The sequence below is a fragment of the Oreochromis aureus genome, linkage group 11 (genome assembly GCF_013358895.1).
Source record: "Oreochromis aureus strain Israel breed Guangdong linkage group 11, ZZ_aureus, whole genome shotgun sequence".
In the NCBI taxonomy this organism is placed as follows: Eukaryota; Metazoa; Chordata; class Actinopteri; order Cichliformes; family Cichlidae; genus Oreochromis; species Oreochromis aureus.
The window spans coordinates 36,495,845-36,516,433 of NC_052952.1; the positions used below are offsets into that span (position 1 = coordinate 36,495,845).

A 20,589-nucleotide genomic window follows, 5' to 3' on the forward strand; every position below is an offset into this window, starting at 1 on the left:
AAAAAAAAAAGAAAAAAAAGTTATGCAGTTCTTGTTGTGAGTTTCTCTGATAGGTTTTGATTTACTTCTTTAGATTTTTTTTTTTTTACTGTAATGTGTGATATTATATGTTACGGCCCTAGCAGGGCCTCCTACTGAAGTTGCCTGTGTGGGCATGTCCTACCATCTCTCCTGCCTTAGGTGACACCTTTTTCTTTTCTACAGCTGACTCTGTTCAGCAATTAAAGGTATTTAAGGGCAGAGAAAGGTGAGCTCTGGTGCCAGAGAGCCATGTTAGCGGTTGCAGCTAGTGAGCTGTGTTTTGTGACTGTTTGCTCCTGCTCGGTGGAGAGAAGCGTATTTGGTGACTAACCCGTTTTTCTTTGACTTACTTTTCAGTAGTACTGACTAACGTCTGAGTTTTGGTTTGTTTCTTCAAATTGTGATAGCAGCTCGTCTGTCTCTTTTAGCTGAGTTATTAATAGAAACCGTAATAAAACTCTTTCTTGTAACCATTTTGTCTCTTTGTTTCCTTTTTCTGATCCGGACACTTTTTTTCACTTTCCCTCATCGCCTGAACCCTTTTAGGGGAACGTAACATTATATTTAAAATTCTTCCACACATAGTTAAGAATAATCCCAACATATCTGTTGTATCAATTTATGCAGCTTATGATCGTACAGCTGTCCTTCTTGGCCAGGACACTCTTGTAAAACAGATTTTGAATGTCACAATTTTATTTTTTCCTGATTAAATAAACTTTAATGAATTAAAAAAAATTGTATTAAAGTTATTACAGACACTCTGACAGATGATTTCTCTTACCTTTGAGTCCTGAGCTGCTCTCTGACAGCCTCTGCACCAGATCAGTTCTCTGCATGTCTGTTAAACCCTCCCTGATCACCTCCACAGACTGATGACCAAATTCATCCACCATCTGTTTCACTAGTTCATCTGTCATGTTTCTATATGTCTGTATTTGTGGCAGGCCCATTTTGAAGCAAGTGAACTGCAGCAACAAATTGAATTCCTCGAGATCCTTTTGATTCAAATGTCTCAGGATTTCCACAAGAATCTTTTTAACAGCCGTCAGTGCTTCTCTCTGAAAAATGCAAAGGATTTATTAAGTTACTGTCATTTCACTGTTGGGAGATTTAAAGTTTGATTTCTCTGAACTTCCTCAGTGTCTTTGAAGTAGACATGTAGAGTATTAGAGCTGCATGATTATTGGAAAAATCAAAATCACAATTATTTCGTTCAGTATTGATTTTTCTGACAGAAAATTGCGCTCTCGTGTAAACAGAACATTTCCACATCTGTACAATTCTCCTTTCTCGTCTTCCACCTCTTTATTTATGTATTTATTGTGTGTGTGTGTGTGTGTGTGTGTGTGTGTGTGTCCCTTCACTTTGCATTTTAAATATCACTAAATTATGCTCATTTAATTTGTAAAGACAAAATCAAGATTAAAGCTGCATCAGCGTTATGAGGGCCCTTGCACCCCGGCACGTCGAGCCACACCCAACACCTAAAACCAGCACGTCCGATCTGATGTCACATTGATGGAATTCATGCATTTAACCACCAGCTAACAATTCATCTCATTCAATCATGATTATAGTCGTCCCACTAGGTGGCGCTCTAACCATTAATGACAAATAGCATAACAAACATTTCCTAGCTCGAGTCTCATCACGCCTGCGACCTTTGGGAGAGATTGGACATTGTGTTTTTGAGTGACAGCAGATTACTGCTTTTTGGCGAGTGATTGACACTCCACGTGCAGCCATGACCACCCCGTTTCCCTGAACGAAAAAGCTTCGCAATTTAACATCACAAAGGTCTTTAGATTCCACACACTGGAGATCGTGTCAATCTGATGAAAATCCTTGGAGGAGTTCATCAAAGTACGATGCCTGAAAAGAGGGGAAAATGTCGCCAAAATTACACATTAATTTTAAAATGGCTGACTTCCTGTTGGATTTGGGATATTGCTCCAAGAGACTTTTTTGTACATCTTGATATCTCCTATAAGCTTACCAGGTTTCAGACTGATAAATAAAACACAGAGCAGGGGCTGATGATTTAACCAGAAAGCCCTTCATCACATTGGAGGTGTGCGCCAAATTTCAAGACTTCTTAAACTTTCCAAGCCCCTAAAAATCCACTTCATTGTTCATGGTGAACTGCGTTGCCACCAGGGTGCGCCGTTCAGTTTAAATTCACAATTTTCTCACTGAAGCATCATGAGGTACTGATGTTAATATTCACCGCTTTTGAGGTGGCCACGATGAACCCGTGAAAATCAGTACAACAAAGTGAAAGACATGACATTTCCTGTTGCCACTAGGTGGCGCTGTGCGTATTCCTGACAATGGGCACATCAATCTGTTCAGGGCGGGTCTGACATCATGCCTGTAAAGTCTGGTACTGATCAGACTGGATTTCATTGAGTTATACTAATTTGGTTCTTCATGGCGAGACATCAATATTCGCCATGCTGCTGGGGTCACACCCTTTCGTGAAAAGTCACAGTTTTCACTGGAACCCAAGACCAACTCCTTAAGGCTTTCCTGGAGAAATTTGAGGCTGCAGATGTCACCCATCACAATACTGTTCCCCAAAGTGTAAAACATGACATTTCCTGTTCCCACTAGGTGGCGCTCTCCTTGGTGTCAAATATTGCAGTTGAAATATGTTCAGGGGTGGAGCCTTATCATATGTGTGCTCTTTGGTCCAGATCAGACAATGTATGATAGAATGAGAGGCAATAAGATTTTCATGGCGAGTCATCGAAATTCGCCGTGGCGCCACGGCCTCACCGTATCGCAAAAACTCAAAAGCTCCGCAATTTAACATGGCCCAGGTGTGTAGTTGACACTGACCAAAGATGAAGATTATACGACCAAATCCAAAGGAGGAGTTCGAAAAAGTTCGAGGCATGGAAATGGCAAAATTAGAGCCAAAATGTCACCTTCACTTCTAAATTGCGGACTTCCTGTTGGGTTTGCGTCAATGGTCCCGGTGACTTTTTTGTTCGTCTTCGCATGATACACATGTGTGCCAAATTTCATACATGTAGCTCAAATGATGTGGTCGTAGGGCTGCATTTAACAAGGCATAGGTGGCGCTCTAGAGCCATTTCCCAGTGCTCATATGTAACACCATTAAAATACAAAATTATTCACCAGACCTGGCATGTGTGCAAAATTTCATGAGTTTTTGAGCATGTTTAGGCCCTCAAAAAGGCCCTTGTTTTGCCTGAATAATAATAATAATTAAAGTCAAAGGAGTTTGCAAAGTAAAGCGTCTGGACTTCTTTTCTTTGCAAACTCCTTTGACTACGATGACCTGGATGACTGAGAATCTTCACAGACAAATAATAATTAAAGCTGCAAGCAGCGTTATGAGGGCCCTCGCACCCCCGGCGCGTCGAGCCACGCCCAACTCCTACAACCAGCACGTCCGATCTGATGTCACATTGATGGAATTCATGCATTTAACCACCAGCTAACATTTCATCTCATTCAATCATGATTATAGTCGTCCCACTAGGTGGCGCTCTAACCATTACTGACAAATGGCATAACAAACATTTCCGAGCTCGAGTCTCATCACGCCTGCGACCTTTGGGAGACATTGGACATTGTGTTTTTGAGTGACAGCAGATTACTGCTTTTTGGCGAGTGATTGAAACTCCACGTGCCGCCATGACCACCCCGTTTCCCTGAATGTAAAAAGCTTCGCAATTTAACATCACAAAGGTCTTTAGATTCCACATACTGGAGATCGGGGCAATATGATGAAATCCCTTGGAGGAGTTCGTCAAAGAACGGTGCCTGAAAAGAGGGGAAAATGGCGCCAAAATTACACATTAATTTTAAAATGGCTGACTTCCTGTTGGATTTGGGATATTGCTCCAAGAGACTTTTTTTTACATCTTGATGTCGCCTATAAGCTTACCAGGTTTCAGACTCATACATAAAACACAGAGCAGGGGCTGATGTTTTGAAATATTGTAGGGGGCGCTGTGGAGCCATTTTGCGCTAATTAATGAAAATGATCACATAACAACAAAGCCCTCATCACATTGGAGGTGTGCGCCAAATTCCAAGACTTTTCAAACTTTCCAAGCCCAGTACAACAAAATTAAAGCCATGACATTTCCTGTTGCCACTAGGTGGCGCTCTGCATATTCCTGACAATGGGCACATCAATCTGTTCAGGGTGGGTCTGACATCATGCCTGTTAAGTCTCGTACTGATCAGTCTGGATTTCATTGAGTTATACTAATTTGGTTCTTCATGGCGAGACATCAAAGTTCCCCATGCTGCTGGGGTCACACCCTTTTGCGAAAAGTCACAGTTTTCACTGTAACCCAAGACCAACTCCTTAAGGCTTTCCTGGAGAAATTTGAGGCTGCAGATGTCACCCATCACAATACTGTTCCCCAAAGTGTAAAACATGACATTTCCTGTTCCCACTAGGTGGCGCTCTCCCTGGTGTCAAATATGGCAGTTGAAATATGTTCAGGGGTGGAGCCTTATCATATGTGTGCTCTTTAGTCCAGATCGGACAATGTATGACAGAATGAGAGGCAATAAGATTTTCATGGCGAGTCATCGAAATTCGCCGTGGCGCCACGGCCTCACAGTGTCGCGAAAACTCAAAAGCTCCGCAATTTAACATGGCCCAGGTGTGTAGTTGAAACTGACCAAATATGAAGCTTATACAACCAAATCCCAAGGAGGAGTTCGAAAAAGTTCGAGGCATGGAAATGGCAAAATTAGAGCCAAAATGTCACGTTCACTTCCAAATGGCGGACTTCCTGTTGGGTTTAGGACATGGCCATAATAGACTTTTTTGTGCGTCTCCTAACGTTAGATATGTGTTCCAACTTTCATACATGTAGGTCATACCCATCTCGGGGGCTCGCGTTTTTCATTTTTCAAGGTGACGCTACTGAGCCAATTTTCCCTGGACATGTCTACGGACATTAAAATACGTAAATTTTCCCCAGACCTGACGCGTGTGCAAAATTTCATGAGTTTTTGAGCATGTTTAGGCCCTCAAAAGGCCGATTCATTTGCCGTAATAATAATAATTAAAGCTGCAAGCAGCGATATGAGGGCCCTCGCACCCCAGCACGTCGAGCCAAGCCCAACACCTAAAACCAGTGCGTCCGATCTGATGTCACATTGGTGGAATTCATGCATTTAACCACCAGCTAACATTTCATCTCATTCAATCATGATTATAGTCGTCCCACTAGGTGGCGCTCTAACCATTACTGACAAATGGCATAACCGAGTTTTCCGAGCTCAAGTCTCATCACGCCTGCGACCTTTAAGAGAGATTGGACATTGTGTTTTTGAGTGACAGCAGATTACTGCTTTTTGGCGAGTGATTGAAACTCCACGTGCCGCCATGACCATCCTGTTTCCCTGGACGTAAAAAGCTTCGCAATTTAACATCACAAAGGTCTTTAGATTCCACGCACTGGAGATCGCCTCAATCTGATGAAATCCCTTGGAGGAGTTCGTCAAAGTATGAGGCCTGAAAAGAGGGGAAATTGTCGCCAAAATTACACATTAATTTCAAAATGTCTGACTTCCTGTTGGATTTGGGATATTGCTCCAAGAGACTTTTTTGTACATCTTGATATCTTCCATAAGCTTACCAGGTTTCAGACTCATACATAAAACACAGAGCAGGGGCTGTTGATTTGAAATTCTGTAGGGGGCGCTGTGGAGCCATTTTGCGCTATTCAAGGAAAATGGTAAAATAACAAGAAAGCGCTCATCACATTGGAGGTATGTGCCAAATTTCAAGACATTTTAAACTTTCCAAGCCCCTCAAAAGCCACTTCATTGTTCATGGTGAACTGCGTTACCACCAGGGTGCGCCGTTCAGTTTAAAGTCACAATTTTCTCACTGAAGCATCATGAGGGACTGATGGTGATATTCACCGCTTTTCAGGTGGCCACGATGAAACTGTGAAAATCAGTACAACAAAATGAAAGCCATGACATTTCCTGCTGCCACTAGGTGGCACTCCTCGTATTCCTGACAATGGGCACATCAATCTGTTCAGGGCGGGTCTGACATCATGCCTGTAAAGTCTGGTTCTGATCAGACTGGATTTCATTGAGTTACACTAATTTGTTTCTTCATGGCGAGACATCAATGTTCGCCATGCTGCTGGGGTCACATCCTTTCGCGAAAACTCACAGCTTTCACTGTAAGCCAAGACCAACTCCTTAAGGCTTTCCTGGAAAAATTTGAGGCTGCAGATGTCACCCATCACAACGCTGTACACCAAAGTGTAAAACATGACATTTCCTGTTCCCACTAGGTGGCGCTGTCCCTGGTGTCAAATATGGCAGTTGAAATATGTTCAGGGATGGAGCCTTATTGTATCTGTGCTCTTTGGTCCAGGTCGGACAATGTATTAGGGAATGAGAGACAATAAAATTTTCATGGCGAGTCATTGAAATTCGCCGTGGCGCCACGGCCTCACCGTATCGCGAAAATTCAAAAGCTCCGCAATTTAACATTGCCCAGGTGTGTAGTTGAAACTGACCAAAGATGAAGCTTATACGACCAAATCCCAAGGAGGAGTTCCAAAAAGTTCGAGGCATGGAAATGGCAAAATTAGAGCCAAAATGTGACCTTCAATCCAAAATGGCGGACTTCCTGTTGGGTTTAGGACATGGCCATAATAGACTTTTTTGTGCGTCTCTGAACGTTAGATGTGTGTTCCGAGTTTTATACATGTAGGTTATACCCATCTCGGGGGCTCGCGTTTCTAATTTTTCTAGGTGGCGCTACTGAGCCAATTTTCCCTGGACATGTCTACGGACATTAAAATACGTAAATTTTCCCCAGACCTGACGCATGTGCAAAATTTCATGAGTTTTTGAGCATGTTTAGGCCCTCAAAAGGCCGATTCATTTGCCGTAATGATAATAATAATAATAATAATAATAATAATAATAATGATTAAAGCTGCAAGCAGCGTTATGAGGGCCCTCGCACCCCCGGCGCGTCGAGCCACGCCCAACACCTAAAACCAGCACGTCTGATCTGATGTGACATTGATGGAATTCATGCATTTAACCACCAGCTAACATTTAATCTCATTCAATCATGATTATAGTCGTCCCACTAGGTGGCGCTCTAACCATTACTGACAAATGGCATAACAAACATTTCCGAGCTCGAGTCTCATCACGCCTGCGATCTTTGGGAGAGATTGGACATTGTGTTTTTGAGTGACAGCAGATTACTGCTTTTTGGCGAGTGATTGAAACTCCACGTGCCGCCATGACCACCCCGTTTCCCTGAACGTAAAAAGCTTCGCAATTTAACATCACAAAGGTCTTTAGATTCCACACACAGCAGATCGTGGCAATCTGATGAAATCCCTTGGAGGAGTTCGTCAAAGAACGGTGCCTGAAAAGAGGGGAAAATGTCGCCAAAATTACACATTCATTTTAAAATAACTGACTTCATGTTGGATTTGGGATATTGCTCCAAGAGACTTTTTTGTACATCTTGATATCTCCTATAAGCTTACCAGGTTTCAGATTCATACATAAAACACAGAGCAGGGGCTGTTGTTTTGAATTTTTGTAGGGGGCGCTGTGGAGCCATTTTGCTCTATTCAAGGAAAGTGATCACAGAACGAGATAGCGCTCATCACATTGGAAGTGTGCGCCAAATTTCAAGACTTCTTAAACTTTCCAAGCCCCTCAAAAGCTACTTCATCTTTCATGGTGAACCGCGTTGCCACCAGGGTGCGCCGTTCAGTTTAAAGTCACAATTTTCTCACTGAAGCATCACGAGGGACTCATGTTAATATTCACCGCTTTTCAGGTGGCCATGATGAACCCGTGAAAATCATTACAACAAAGTGAAAGACATGACTCATTTGTTTCTTCATGGCGAGACATCAATGTTCGCCATGCTGCAGGGGTCACACCCTTCCGCGAAAACTCACAGTTTTCACTGTAACCCAAGACCAACTCCTTAAGGCTTTCCTGGAGAAATTTGAGGCTGCAGATGTCACCCAAACAATACTGTACACCAAAGTGTAAAACAAGACATTTCCTGTTGCCACTAGGTGGCGCTGTCCCTGATGTCAAATATGGCAGTTGAAATATGTTCAGGGGTGGAGCCTTATCATATATTTGCTCTTTGGTGCAGGGCGGACAATGTATGAGGGAATGAGAGGCAATAATATTTTCATGGCGAGTCATCGAAATTCGCCGTGGCGCCACGTCCTCACCGTATCACGAAAACTCAAAAGCTCCGCAATTTAACATGGCCCAGGTGTGTAGTTGGCACTGTCCAAATATGAAGTTTGTATGACCAAATCCCAAGGAGGAGTTCGCGAAAGTACAAGGCATGGAAATGGTAAAATCAGAGCCAAAATGTGACCTTCAATCCAAAATGGCGGACTTCCTGTTGGGTTTGCGTCAATGGGCCCATTGACTTTTTTGTTCGTCTTGGCATGATACATACGTGTCCCAGATTTCATACATGTAGCTCAAACCATGTGGTCGTAGGGCTGCATTTTATAAGGCATAGGTGGCGCTCTAGAGCCATTTTCCAATGCTCATATGTAAAACCATTAAAATACGAAATTTTTCACCAGACCTGATGTGTGTGCAAAATTTCATGAGTTTTTGAGCATGTTAAAGCCCTCAAAAAGGCAATTCATTTCAATGAAAAATAATAATAATAATTAAAGCTGCAAGCAGCGTTATGAGGGCCCTCGCACCCCGGCACGTCGGGCCACGCCCAACACCTACAAACCAGCACGTCCGATCTGATGTCACATTGATGGAAATCATGCCTAGAACCACCACCTAAAATTTCATCTCATTCAACCATTATTATAGTCGTCCCACTAGGTGGCGCTCTAACCATTATTGACAAATGGGATAACAAACATTTCCGACCTTGAGTCTCATCATGCCTGCGATCTTTGGGAGAGATTGGACATTGTGTTTTTGAGTGACAGCAGATTACAGCTTTTTGGCGAGTGATTGAAACTCCACGTGCCGCCATGGCCACCCCGTTTCCCTGAACGTAAAAAGCTTCGCAATTTAACATCACAAAGGTCTTTAGATTCCACACACAGGAGATCGGGTTAATCTGATGAAATCCCTTGGAGGAGTTCGTCAAAGTGTGAGGCCTGAAAAGAGTCGAAAAAGTGGCTAAAATTACACCTTAATTTTAAAATGGCTGACTTCCTGTTGGATTTGGGATATTGCTCCAAGAGACTTTTTGTACATCTTGATATCCTCCATAAGCTTACCAGGTTTCAGACTTATAAATAAAACACAGAGCAGGGGCTGATGTTTTGAAATTTTGTAGGGGCGCTGTGGAGCCATTTTGCACTATTCAAGGAAAATGATCACATAACAACAAAGCCCTCATCACATTGGAGGTTTGGGCCAAATTCCAAGACTTTTTAAAATTTCCAAGCCCCTTAAAAGCTACTTCATTTTTCATGGTGAACTGCGTTGCCACCAGGGTGCGCCGTTCAGTTTATAGTCACAAATTTCTCACTGAAGCATCAAGAGGGACTGATGGTGATATTCACCGCTTTTGAGGTGGCCACGATGAACCTGTGAAAATCAGTACAACAAAATGAAAGACATGACATTTCCTGGTGCCACTAGGTGGCGCTCTACGTATTCCTGACAATGGGCATATCAATCTGTTCAGGGCGGGTCTGACATCATCCCTGTAAAATCTGGTACTGATCAGATTGGATTTCATTGAGTTACACTAATTTGTTTCTTCATGGCGAGACCTCAATGTTCGCCATGCTGCTGGGGTCACACCCTTCAGCGAAAACTCACAGTTTTCTCTGTAACCCAAGACCAACTCCTTAAGGCTTTCCTGGAGAAATTTGAGGCTGCAGATGTCACCCATTACAATACTGTACCCCAAAGTGTAAAACATGACATTTCCTGTTCCCACTAGGTGGCGCTGTCCCTGATGTCAAATATGGCAGTTGAAATATGTTCAGGGGTGGAGCCTTATCATATGTGTCCACTTTGGTCAAGGTCGGACAATGTATGACAGAACGAGAGGCAATAAGATTTTCATGGCGAGTCATCGAAATTCGCCGTGGCGCCACGGCCTCACCTCACCGTATCCCGAAAACTCAAAAGCTCCGCAATTTAACATGGCCCAGGTGTGTAGTTGACACTGACCAAATATGAAGCTTGTACGATGAAATTCCAATGAGGAGTTCGCAAAAGTTCGAGGCATGGAAATGGCAAAATTAGAGCCAAAATGTCACCTTCACTTCCAAATGGCGGACTTCCTGTTGGGTTTGCGTCAATGGTCCCACAGACTTTTTGTTCGTCTTGGCATGATACACATGTGTGCCAAATTTCATACATGTAGCTCAAACGATGTGTTCGGTAGGGCTGCATTTAACAAGGCATAGGTGGCGCTACAGAGCCATTTCCCAGTGCTCATATGTAAAACCATTAAAATACAAAATTTTTCACCAGATCTGGCATGTGTGCAAAATTCCAAGAGTTTTCGAGCAAGTTAAAGCCCTCAAAAAGGCCCTTGTTTTGCCTGAATAATAATAATAATAATAATAATTAAAGCTGCAAGCAGCGATATGAGGGCCCGAGCACCCCCGGCCCGTCGAGCCAAGCCCAACACCTAAAACCAGCGCTTCCGATCTGATGTCACATTGATGGAATTCATGCATTTAACCACCAGCTAAAATTTCATCTCATTCAACCATTATTATAGTCGTCCCACTAGGTGGCGCTCTAACCATTGCTGACAAATGGCATAACAAACATTTCCGAGCTCGAGTCTCATCACGCCTGCGAACTTTGGGAGAGATTGGACATTGTGTTTTTGAGCGACAGCAGGTTACTGGTTTTGGCGAGTGAGTGAAACTCCACGTGCCGCCATGACCACCCGTTTCCCTGAACGTAAAAAGCTTCGCAATTTAACATCACAAAGGTCTTTAGATTCCACACACAGGAGATCGCGTAAATCTAATGAAATCCCTTGGAGGAGTTCGTCAAAGTATGAGGCCTGAAAAGAGGGGAAAATGTCGCCAAATTTACACATTAATTTTAAAATGGCTGACTTCCTGTTGGATTTGGGATATTGCTCCAAGAGACTTTTTGTACATCTTGATATCTCCAATAAGCTTGCCAGGTTTCAAACTCATACATAAAACACAGAGCAGGGGCTGTTGTTTTGAAATTTTGTAGGGGCGCTGTGGAGCCATTTTGCGCTGTTCAAGGAAAATGAACATATAAAAAGAAATCCCTCATCACATTAGAGGTGTGCGCCAAATTTCAAGACTTTTAAACTTTTCAAGCCCCTCAAAAGCCACTTCATCTTTCATGGTGAACTGCGCTGCCACCAGGGTGCGCCGTTCAGTTTATAGTCACAATTTTCTCACTGAAGCATCAAGAGGGACTGATGGTGATATTCACCGCTTTTGAGGTGGCCACGATGAACCTGTGAAAATCAGTACAACAAAATGAAAGACATGACATTTCCTGGTGCCACTAGGTGGCGCTCTACGTATTCCTGACAATGGGCATATCAATCTGTTCAGGGCGGGTCTGACATCATCCCTGTAAAATCTGGTACTGATCAGATTGGATTTCATTGAGTTACACTAATTTGTTTCTTCATGGCGAGACCTCAATGTTCGCCATGCTGCTGGGGTCACACCCTTCAGCGAAAACTCACAGTTTTCTCTGTAACCCAAGACCAACTCCTTAAGGCTTTCCTGGAGAAATTTGAGGCTGCAGATGTCACCCATTACAATACTGTACCCCAAAGTGTAAAACATGACATTTCCTGTTCCCACTAGGTGGCGCTGTCCCTGGTGTCAAATATGGCAGTTGAAATATGTTCAGGGTGGAGCCTTATCATATGTGTCCACTTTGGTCAAGGTCGGACAATGTATGACAGAACGAGAGGCAATAAGATTTTCATGGCGAGTCATCGAAATTCGCCGTGGCGCCACGGCCTCACAGTAACCCGAAAACTCAAAAGCTCCGCAATTTAACATGGCCCAGGTGTGTAGTTGACACTGACCAAATATGAAGCTTGTACGATGAAATTCCAATGAGGAGTTCGCAAAAGTTCGAGGCATGGAAATGGCAAAATTAGAGCCAAAATGTCACCTTCACTTCCAAATGGCGGACTTCCTGTTGGGTTTAGGACATGGCCATAATAGACTTTTATGTGCGTCTCGAACGTTAGATATGTGTTCGAGTTTTATACATGTAGGTCATACCCATCTCGGGGCTCGCGTTTCTCATTTTTCTAGGTGGCGCTACTGAGCCAATTGTCCCTGGACATGTTCACGGACATTAAAATACGTAAATTTTCACCAGACCTGACGCGTCTGCAAAATTTCATGAGTTTTCGAGCATGTTTAGGCCCTCAAAAGGCCGATTCATTTGCCAAATAATAATAATAATAATAATAATAATAATAATAATAATAATAATAAGAAACAGAGCAGATACAATAGGGCCTTCGCACTTTTGTGCTCGGGCCCTAATAATAATTAAAGCTGCAAGAAGCGATATGAGGGCCCTCTCACACCCCGGCGCGTCGAGCCAAGCCCAACACCTAAAACCAGCGCTTCCGATCTGATGTCACATTGATGGAATTCATGCATTTAACCACCAGCTAACATTTCATCTCATTCAACCATTATTATAGTCGTCCCACTAGGTGGCGCTCTAACCATTACTGACAAATGGCATAACAAACATTTCCGAGCTCGAGTCTCATCATGCCTGCTACCTTTGGGAGAGATTGGACATTGTGTTTTTGAGTGACAGCAGATTACTGCTTTTTGGCAAGTGATTGAAACTCCACGCGTGCCGACACGACCACCCCGTTTCCCTGAACGTAAAAGCTTCGCAATTTAACATCACAAAGGTCTTTAGATTCCACACACAGGAGATCGCGTAAATCTAATGAAATCCCTTGGAGGAGTTCGTCAAAGTATGAGGCCTGAAAAGAGGGAAAATGTCGCCAAATTTACACATTAATTTTAAAATGGCTGACTTCCTGTTGGATTTGGGATATTGCGCCAAGAGACTTTTTTTGTACATTTTGATATCTCCAATAAGCTTGCCAGGTTTCAAACGCATACATAAAACACAGAGCAGGGGCTGTTGTTTTGAAATTTTGTAGGGGGCGCTGTGGAGACATTTTGCGCTGTTCAAGGAAAATGAATATATAAAAGAAATCCTCATCACATTAGAGGTGTGCGCCAAATTTCAAGACTTTTAAACTTTTCAAGCCCCTCAAAAGCCACTTCATCTTTCATGGTGAACTGCGTTGCCACCAGGGTGCGCCGTTCAGTTTAAAGTTACAATTTTCTCACTGAAGCATCAAGAGGGACTGATGGTGATATTCACCGCTTTTCAGGTGGCCACGATTAACCTGTGAAAATCAGTACAACAAAATGAAAGACATGACATTTCCTGGTGCCACTAGGTGGCGCTCTACGTATTCCTGACAATGGGCATATCAATCTGTTCAGGGCGGGTCTGACATCATCCCTGTAAAATCTGGTACTGATCACATTGGATTTCATTGAGTTACACTAATTTGTTTCTTCATGGCGAGACCTCAATGTTCGCCATGCTGCTGGGGTCACACCCTTCAGCGAAAACTCACAGTTTTCTCTGTAACCCAAGACCAACTCCTTAAGGCTTTCCTGGAGAAATTTGAGGCTGCAGATGTCACCCATTACAATACTGTACCCCAAAGTGTAAAACATGACATTTCCTGTTCCCACTAGGTGGCGCTGTCCCTGATGTCAAATATGGCAGTTGAAATATGTTCAGGGGTGGAGCCTTATCATATGTGTCCACTTTGGTCAAGGTCGGACAATGTATGACAGAACGAGAGGCAATAAGATTTTCATGGCGAGTCATCGAAATTCGCCGTGGCGCCACGGCCTCACCGTATCCCGAAAACTCAAAAGCTCCGCAATTTAACATGGCCCAGGTGTGTAGTTGACACTGACCAAATATGAAGCTTGTACGATGAAATTCCAATGAGGAGTTCGCAAAAGTTCGAGGCATGGAAATGGCAAAATTAGAGCCAAAATGTCACCTTCACTTCCAAATGGCGGACTTCCTGTTGGGTTTGCGTCAATGGTCCCACAGACTTTTTTGTTCGTCTTGGTATGATTCACATGTGTGCCAAATTTCATACATGTAGCTAAAACGATGTGTTCGTAGGGCTGCATTTAACAAGGCATAGGTGGCGCTACAGAGCCATTTCCCAGTGCTCATATGTAAAACCATTAAAATACAAAATTTTTCACCAGACCTGGCATGTGTGCAAAATTCCAAGAGTTTTCGAGCATGTTAAAGCCCTCAAAAAGGCCCTTCTTTTGCCTGAATAATAATAATAATAATAATAATAATAATTAAAGCTGCAAGCAGGGTTATGAGGGCCCTCGCACCCCGGCACGTCGGGCCACGCCCAACACCTACAACCAGCACGTCCGATTTGATGTCACATTGATGGAATTCATGCCTAGAACCACCAGCTAACGATTCATCTCATTCAATCATTATTATAGTCGTCCCACTAGGTGGCGCTCTAACCATTACTGACAAATGGGATAACAAACATTTCCGACCTTGAGTCTCATCACGCCTGCGAACTTTGGGAGAGATTGGACATTGTGTTTTTGAGTGACAGCAGATTACTGCTTTTAGGCGAGTGATTGAAACTCCATGTGCCGCCATGGCCACCCCGTTTCCCTGAACGTAAAAAGCTTCGCAATTTAACATCACAAAGGTCTTTAGATTCCACACACAGGAGATCGGGTTAATCTGATGAAATCCCTTGGAGGAGTTCGTCAAAGTATGAGGCCTGAAAAGAGGCGAAAAAGTGGCTAAAATTACACCTTAATTTCAAAATGGCTGACTTCCTGTTGGATTTGGGATATTGCTCCAAGAGACTTTTTTGTACATCTTGATATCCTCCATCAGCTTACCAGGTTTCAGACTTATAAATAAAACACAGAGCAGGGGCTGATGTTTTGAAATTTTGTAGGGGGCGCTGTGGAGCCATTTTGCGCTATTCAAGGAAAGTGATCACATAACAAGAAAACCTTCATCACATTGGAGGTATGCGCCAAATTTCAAGACATTTTAAACTTTCCAAGCCCCTCAAAAGCCACTTCAATGGTCATGGTGAACAGCGTTACCACCAGGGTGCGCCGTTGAGTTTAAAGTCACAATTTTCTTACTGAAGCATCATGAGGGACTGATGGTGATATTCACCGCTTTTCAGGTGGCCACGATGAACCTGTGAAAATCAGTACAACAAAATGAAAGACATGACATTTCCTGCTGCCACTAGGTGGCGCTCGTCGTATTCCTGACAATGGGCACATCAATCTGTTCAGGGCGGGTCTGACATCATGCCTGTAAAGTCTGGTTCTGATCAGACTGGATTTCATTGAGTTACACTCATTTGTTTCTTCATGGCGAGACATCAATGTTCGCCATGCTGCTGGGGTCACACCCTTTTGCGAAAACTCACAGTTTTCACTGTAACCCAAGACCAACTCCTTAAGGCTTTCCTGGAGAAATTTGAGGCTGCAGATGTCACCCATCACAATACTGTACACCAAAGTGTAAAACATGACATTTCCTGTTGCCACTAGGTGGCACTGTCCCTGGTGTCAAATATGGCAGTTGAAATATGTTCAGGGGTGGAGCCTTATCATATGTGTGCTCTTTGGTCCAGGTCGGAACATGTATGAGGGAATGAGAGACAATAACATTTTCATGGCGAGTCATCGAAATTCGCCGTGGCGCCACGGCCTCATAGTATCGCGAAAACTCAAAAGCTCCGCAATTTAACATGGCCCAGGTGTGTAGTTGAAACTGACCAAAGATGAAGCTTATACGACCAAATCCCAATGAGGAGTTCGAAAAAGTTCGAGGCATGGAAATGGCAAAATTAGAGCCAAAATGTGACCTTCAATCCAAAATGGCGGACTTCCTGTTGGGTTTGGGACAATGGTCCCACTGACTTTTTTGTTCGTCTTGGCATGATACACATGTGTGCCAGATTTCATACATGTAGCTCAAACGATGTGTTCGTAGGGCTGCATTTAACAAGGCATAGGTGGCGCTCTAGAGCCATTTCCCAGTGCTCATATTTAAAACCATTAAAATACAAAATTTTTCACCAGACCTGGCATGTGTGCAAAATTTCAAGAGTTTTTGAGCATGTTTAGGCCCTCAAAAAGGCCCTTGTTTTGCCTGAATAATAATAATAATAATAATAATAATAATAATAATAATAATAATAATAATAATAATAAGAAACGGAGCAGATACAATAGGGCCTTCGCACTCTCGGTGCTCGGGCCCTAATAAGAAACGGAGCAGATACACTCTCAGTGCTCGGGCCCTAATAATTAAAGCTGCAAGCAGCGATATGAGGGCCCTCGCACCCCCGGCACGTCGAGCCAAGCCCAACACCTAAAACCAGCGCTTCCGATCTGATGTCACATTGATGGAATTCATGCATTTAACCACCAGCTAAAATTTCATCTCATTCAACCATTATTATAGTCGTCCCACTAGGTGGCGCTCTAACCATTACTGACAAATGGCATAACAAACATTTCCGAGCTCGAGTCTCATCACGCCTGCGACCTTTGGGAGAGATTGGACATTGTGTTTTTGAGCGACAGCAGGTTACTGCTTTTGGCGAGTGATTGAAACTCCACGTGCCGCCATGACCACCCGTTTCCCTGAACGTAAAAAGCTTCGCAATTTAACATCACAAAGGTCTTTAGATTCCACACACAGGAGATCGCGTAAATCTAATGAAATCCCTTGGAGGAGTTCGTCAAAGTATGAGGCCTGAAAAGAGGGAAAATGTCGCCAAATTTACACATTAATTTTAAAATGTCTGACTTCCTGTTGGATTTGGGATATTGCTCCAAGAGACTTTTTTGTACATCTTGATATCTCCAATAAGCTTGCCAGGTGTCAAACTCATACATAAAACACAGAGCAGGGGCTGATGTTTTGAAATTTTGTAGGGGGCGCTGTGGAGCCATTTTGCGCTGTTCAAGGAAAATGAACATATAAAAAGAAATCCCTCATCACATTAGAGCTGTGCGCCAAATTTCAAGACTTTTTAAACTTTCCAAGCCCCTCAAAAGCCACTTCATCTTTCATGGTGAACTGCGTTGCCACCAGGGTGCGCCGTTCAGTTTATAGTCACAATTTTCTCACTGAAGCATCAAGAGGGACTGATGGTGATATTCACCGCTTTTGAGGTGGCCACGATGAACCTGTGAAAATCAGTACAACAAAATGAAAGACATGACATTTCCTGGTGCCACTAGGTGGCGCTCTACGTATTCCTGACAATGGGCATATCAATCTGTTCAGGGCGGGTCTGACATCATCCCTGTAAAGTCTGGTTCTGATCACATTGGATTTCATTGAGTTACACTAATTTGTTTCTTCATGGCGAGACCTCAATGTTCGCCATGCTGCTGGGGTCACACCCTTCAGCGAAAACTCACAGTTTTCTCTGTAACCCAAGACCAACTCCTTAAGGCTTTCCTGGAGAAATTTGAGGCTGCAGATGTCACCCATTACAATACTGTACCCCAAAGTGTAAAACATGACATTTCCTGTTCCCACTAGGTGGCGCTGTCCCTGATGTCAAATATGGCAGTTGAAATATGTTCAGGGGTGGAGCCTTATCATATGTGTCCACTTTGGTCAAGGTCGGACAATGTATGACAGAACGAGAGGCAATAAGATTTTCATGGCGAGTCATCGAAATTCGCCGTGGCGCCACGGCCTCACAGTAACCCGAAAACTCAAAAGCTCCGCAATTTAACATGGCCCAGGTGTGTAGTTGACACTGACCAAATATGAAGCTTGTACGATGAAATTCCAATGAGGAGTTCGCAAAGTTCGAGGCATGGAAATGGCAAAATTAGAGCCAAAATGTCACCTTCACTTCCAAATGGCGGACTTCCTGTTGGGTTTAGGACATGGCCATAATAGACTTTTATGTGCGTCTCCGAACGTTAGATATGTGTTCGAGTTTTATACATGTAGGTCATACCCATCTCGGGGGGCTCGCGTTTCTCATTTTCTAGGTGGCGCTACTGAGCCAATTTTCCCTGAACATGTCTCACGGACATTAAAATACGTAAATTTTCACCAGACCTGACGCGTGTGCAAAATTTCATGAGTTTTCAAGCATGTTTAGGCCCTCAAAAGGCCGATTCATTTGCCGAAATAATAATAATAATAATAATAATTAAAGCTGCAAGCAGCGATATGAGGGCCCTCGCACCCCCGGCGCATCGAGCCAAGCCCAACACCTAAAACCAGCGCTTCCGATCTGATGTCACATTGATGGAATTCATGCATTTAACCACCAGCTAAAACTTCATCTCATTCAACCATTATTATAGTCATCCCACTAGGTGGCGCTCTAACCATTACTGACAAATGGCATAACAAACATTTCCGAGCTCGAGTCTCATCACGCCTGCGACCTTTGGGAGAGATTGGACATTGTGTTTTTGAGCGACAGCAGGTTACTTTTTGGCGAGGGATTGAAACTCCACGTGCCGCCATGACCACCCCGTTTCCCTGAACGTAAAAAGCTTCGCAATTTAACATCACAAAGGTCTTTAGATTCCACACACTGGAGATCGCGTAAATCTAATGAAATCCCTTGGAGGAGTTCGTCAAAATATGAGGCCTGAAAAGAGGGGAAAATGTCGCCAAATTTACACATTAATTTTAAAATGGCTGACTTCCTGTTGGATTTGGGATATTGCTCCAAGAGACTTTTTGTACATCTTGATATCTCCAATAAGCTTGCCAGGTTTCAAACTCATACATAAAACACAGAGCAGGGGCTGTTGTTTTGAAATTTTGTAGGGGCGCTGTGGAGCCTTTTTGCGCTGTTCAAGGAAAATGAACATATAAAAGAAATCCCTCATCACATTAGAGGTGTGCGCCAAATTTCAAGACTTTTAAACTTTTCAAGCCCCTCAAAAGCCACTTCATCTTTCATGGTGAACTGCGTTGCCACCAGGGTGCGCCGTTCAGTTTATAGTCACAATTTTCTCACTGAAGCATCAAGAGGGACTGATGGTGATATTCACCGCTTTTGAGGTGGCCACGATGAACCTGTGAAAATCAGTACAACAAAATGAAAGACATGACATTTCCTGGTGCCACTAGGTGGCGCTCTACGTATTTCTGACAATGGGCATATCAATCTGTTCAGGGCGGGTCTGACATCATGCCTGTAAAATCTGGTACTGATCATACTGGATTTCATTGAGTTATACTAATTTGTTTCTTTATGGCGAGACATCAAAGTTCGCCATGCTGCTGGGGTCACACCCTCTCGCGAAAACTCACAGTTTTCACTGTAACCCAAGACCAACTCCTTAAGGCTTTCCTGGAGAAATTTGAGGCTGCAGATGTCACCGATCACAATACTGTACCCCAAAGTGTAAAACATGACATTTCCTGCTTCCACTAGGTGGCGCTCTCCCTGATGTCAAATATGGCAGTTGAAATATGTTCAGGGTTAGAGCCTTATCATATGTGTGCTCTTTGGTCCACGTCGGACCATGTATGAGGGAAGGAGAGACAATACAATTTTCATGGCGAGTCATCGAAATTCGCCGTGGCGCCACGGCCTCACCGTATCCCGAAAACTCAAAAGCTCCGCAATTTAACATGGCCCAGGTGTGTAGTTGACACTGACCAAATATGAAGCTTGTACGATGAACTTCCAATGAGGAGTTCGCAAAAGTTCGAGGCATGGAAATGGCAAAATTAGAGCCAAAATGTCACCTTCACTTCCAAATGGCGGACTTCCTGTTGGGTTTGCGTCAATGGTCCCATTGACTTTTTTGTTCGTCTTGGCATGATACACATGTGTGCCAAATTTCATACATGTAGCTAAAACGATGTGTTCGTAGGGCTGCATTTAACAAGGCATAGGTGGCGCTCTAGAGCCATTTCCCAGTGCTCATATGTAAAACCATTAAAATACAAAATTTTTCACCAGACCTGGCATGTGTGCAAAATTCCAAGAGTTTTCGAGCATGTTAAAGCCCTCAAAAAGGCCCTTCTTTTGCCTGAATAATAATAATAATAAGAAACGGAGCAGATACAATAGGGCCTTCGCACTCTCGGTGCTCGGGCCCTAATTAAAGCTGCAAGCAGCGTTATGAGGGCCCTCGCACCCCCGGCGCGTCGAGCCATGCCTTACACCTAAAACCAGCACGTCCGATCTGATGTCACATTGATGGAATTCATGCATTTAACCACCAGCTAACATTTCATCTCATTTAATAATGATTATAGTCGTCCCACCAGGTGGCGCTCTAACCATTACTGACAAATGGCATAACAAACATTTCCGAGGTCGAGTCTCACCACGCCTGTGACGTTTGGGAGAGATTGGACATTGTGTTTTTGAGTGACAGCAGATTACTGCTTTTTGGCGAGGGATTGAAACTCCACGTGCCGCCA

At 43.5% G+C, this 20,589-nt stretch overlaps 1 protein-coding gene across 10 annotated transcripts in view; it reads right to left on the reverse strand.

Annotated features, from left to right (window-relative positions):
- LOC116330579 overlaps window positions 1-20,589 on the reverse strand; it is a 285,981-nt gene that overhangs the window by 145,219 nt on the left and 120,173 nt on the right. Inside the window, exon 25 of one of the 10 annotated variants that reach the window (XM_039620042.1) lies at window positions 806-1,082. The exons of the other annotated variants lie outside the window; for them this stretch is intronic. Coding sequence (XP_039475976.1) covers window positions 806-1,082 — 277 coding nt within the window. The remainder of the gene's footprint in view (window positions 1-805; window positions 1,083-20,589) is intronic. 10 annotated transcript variants of the gene reach the window in all.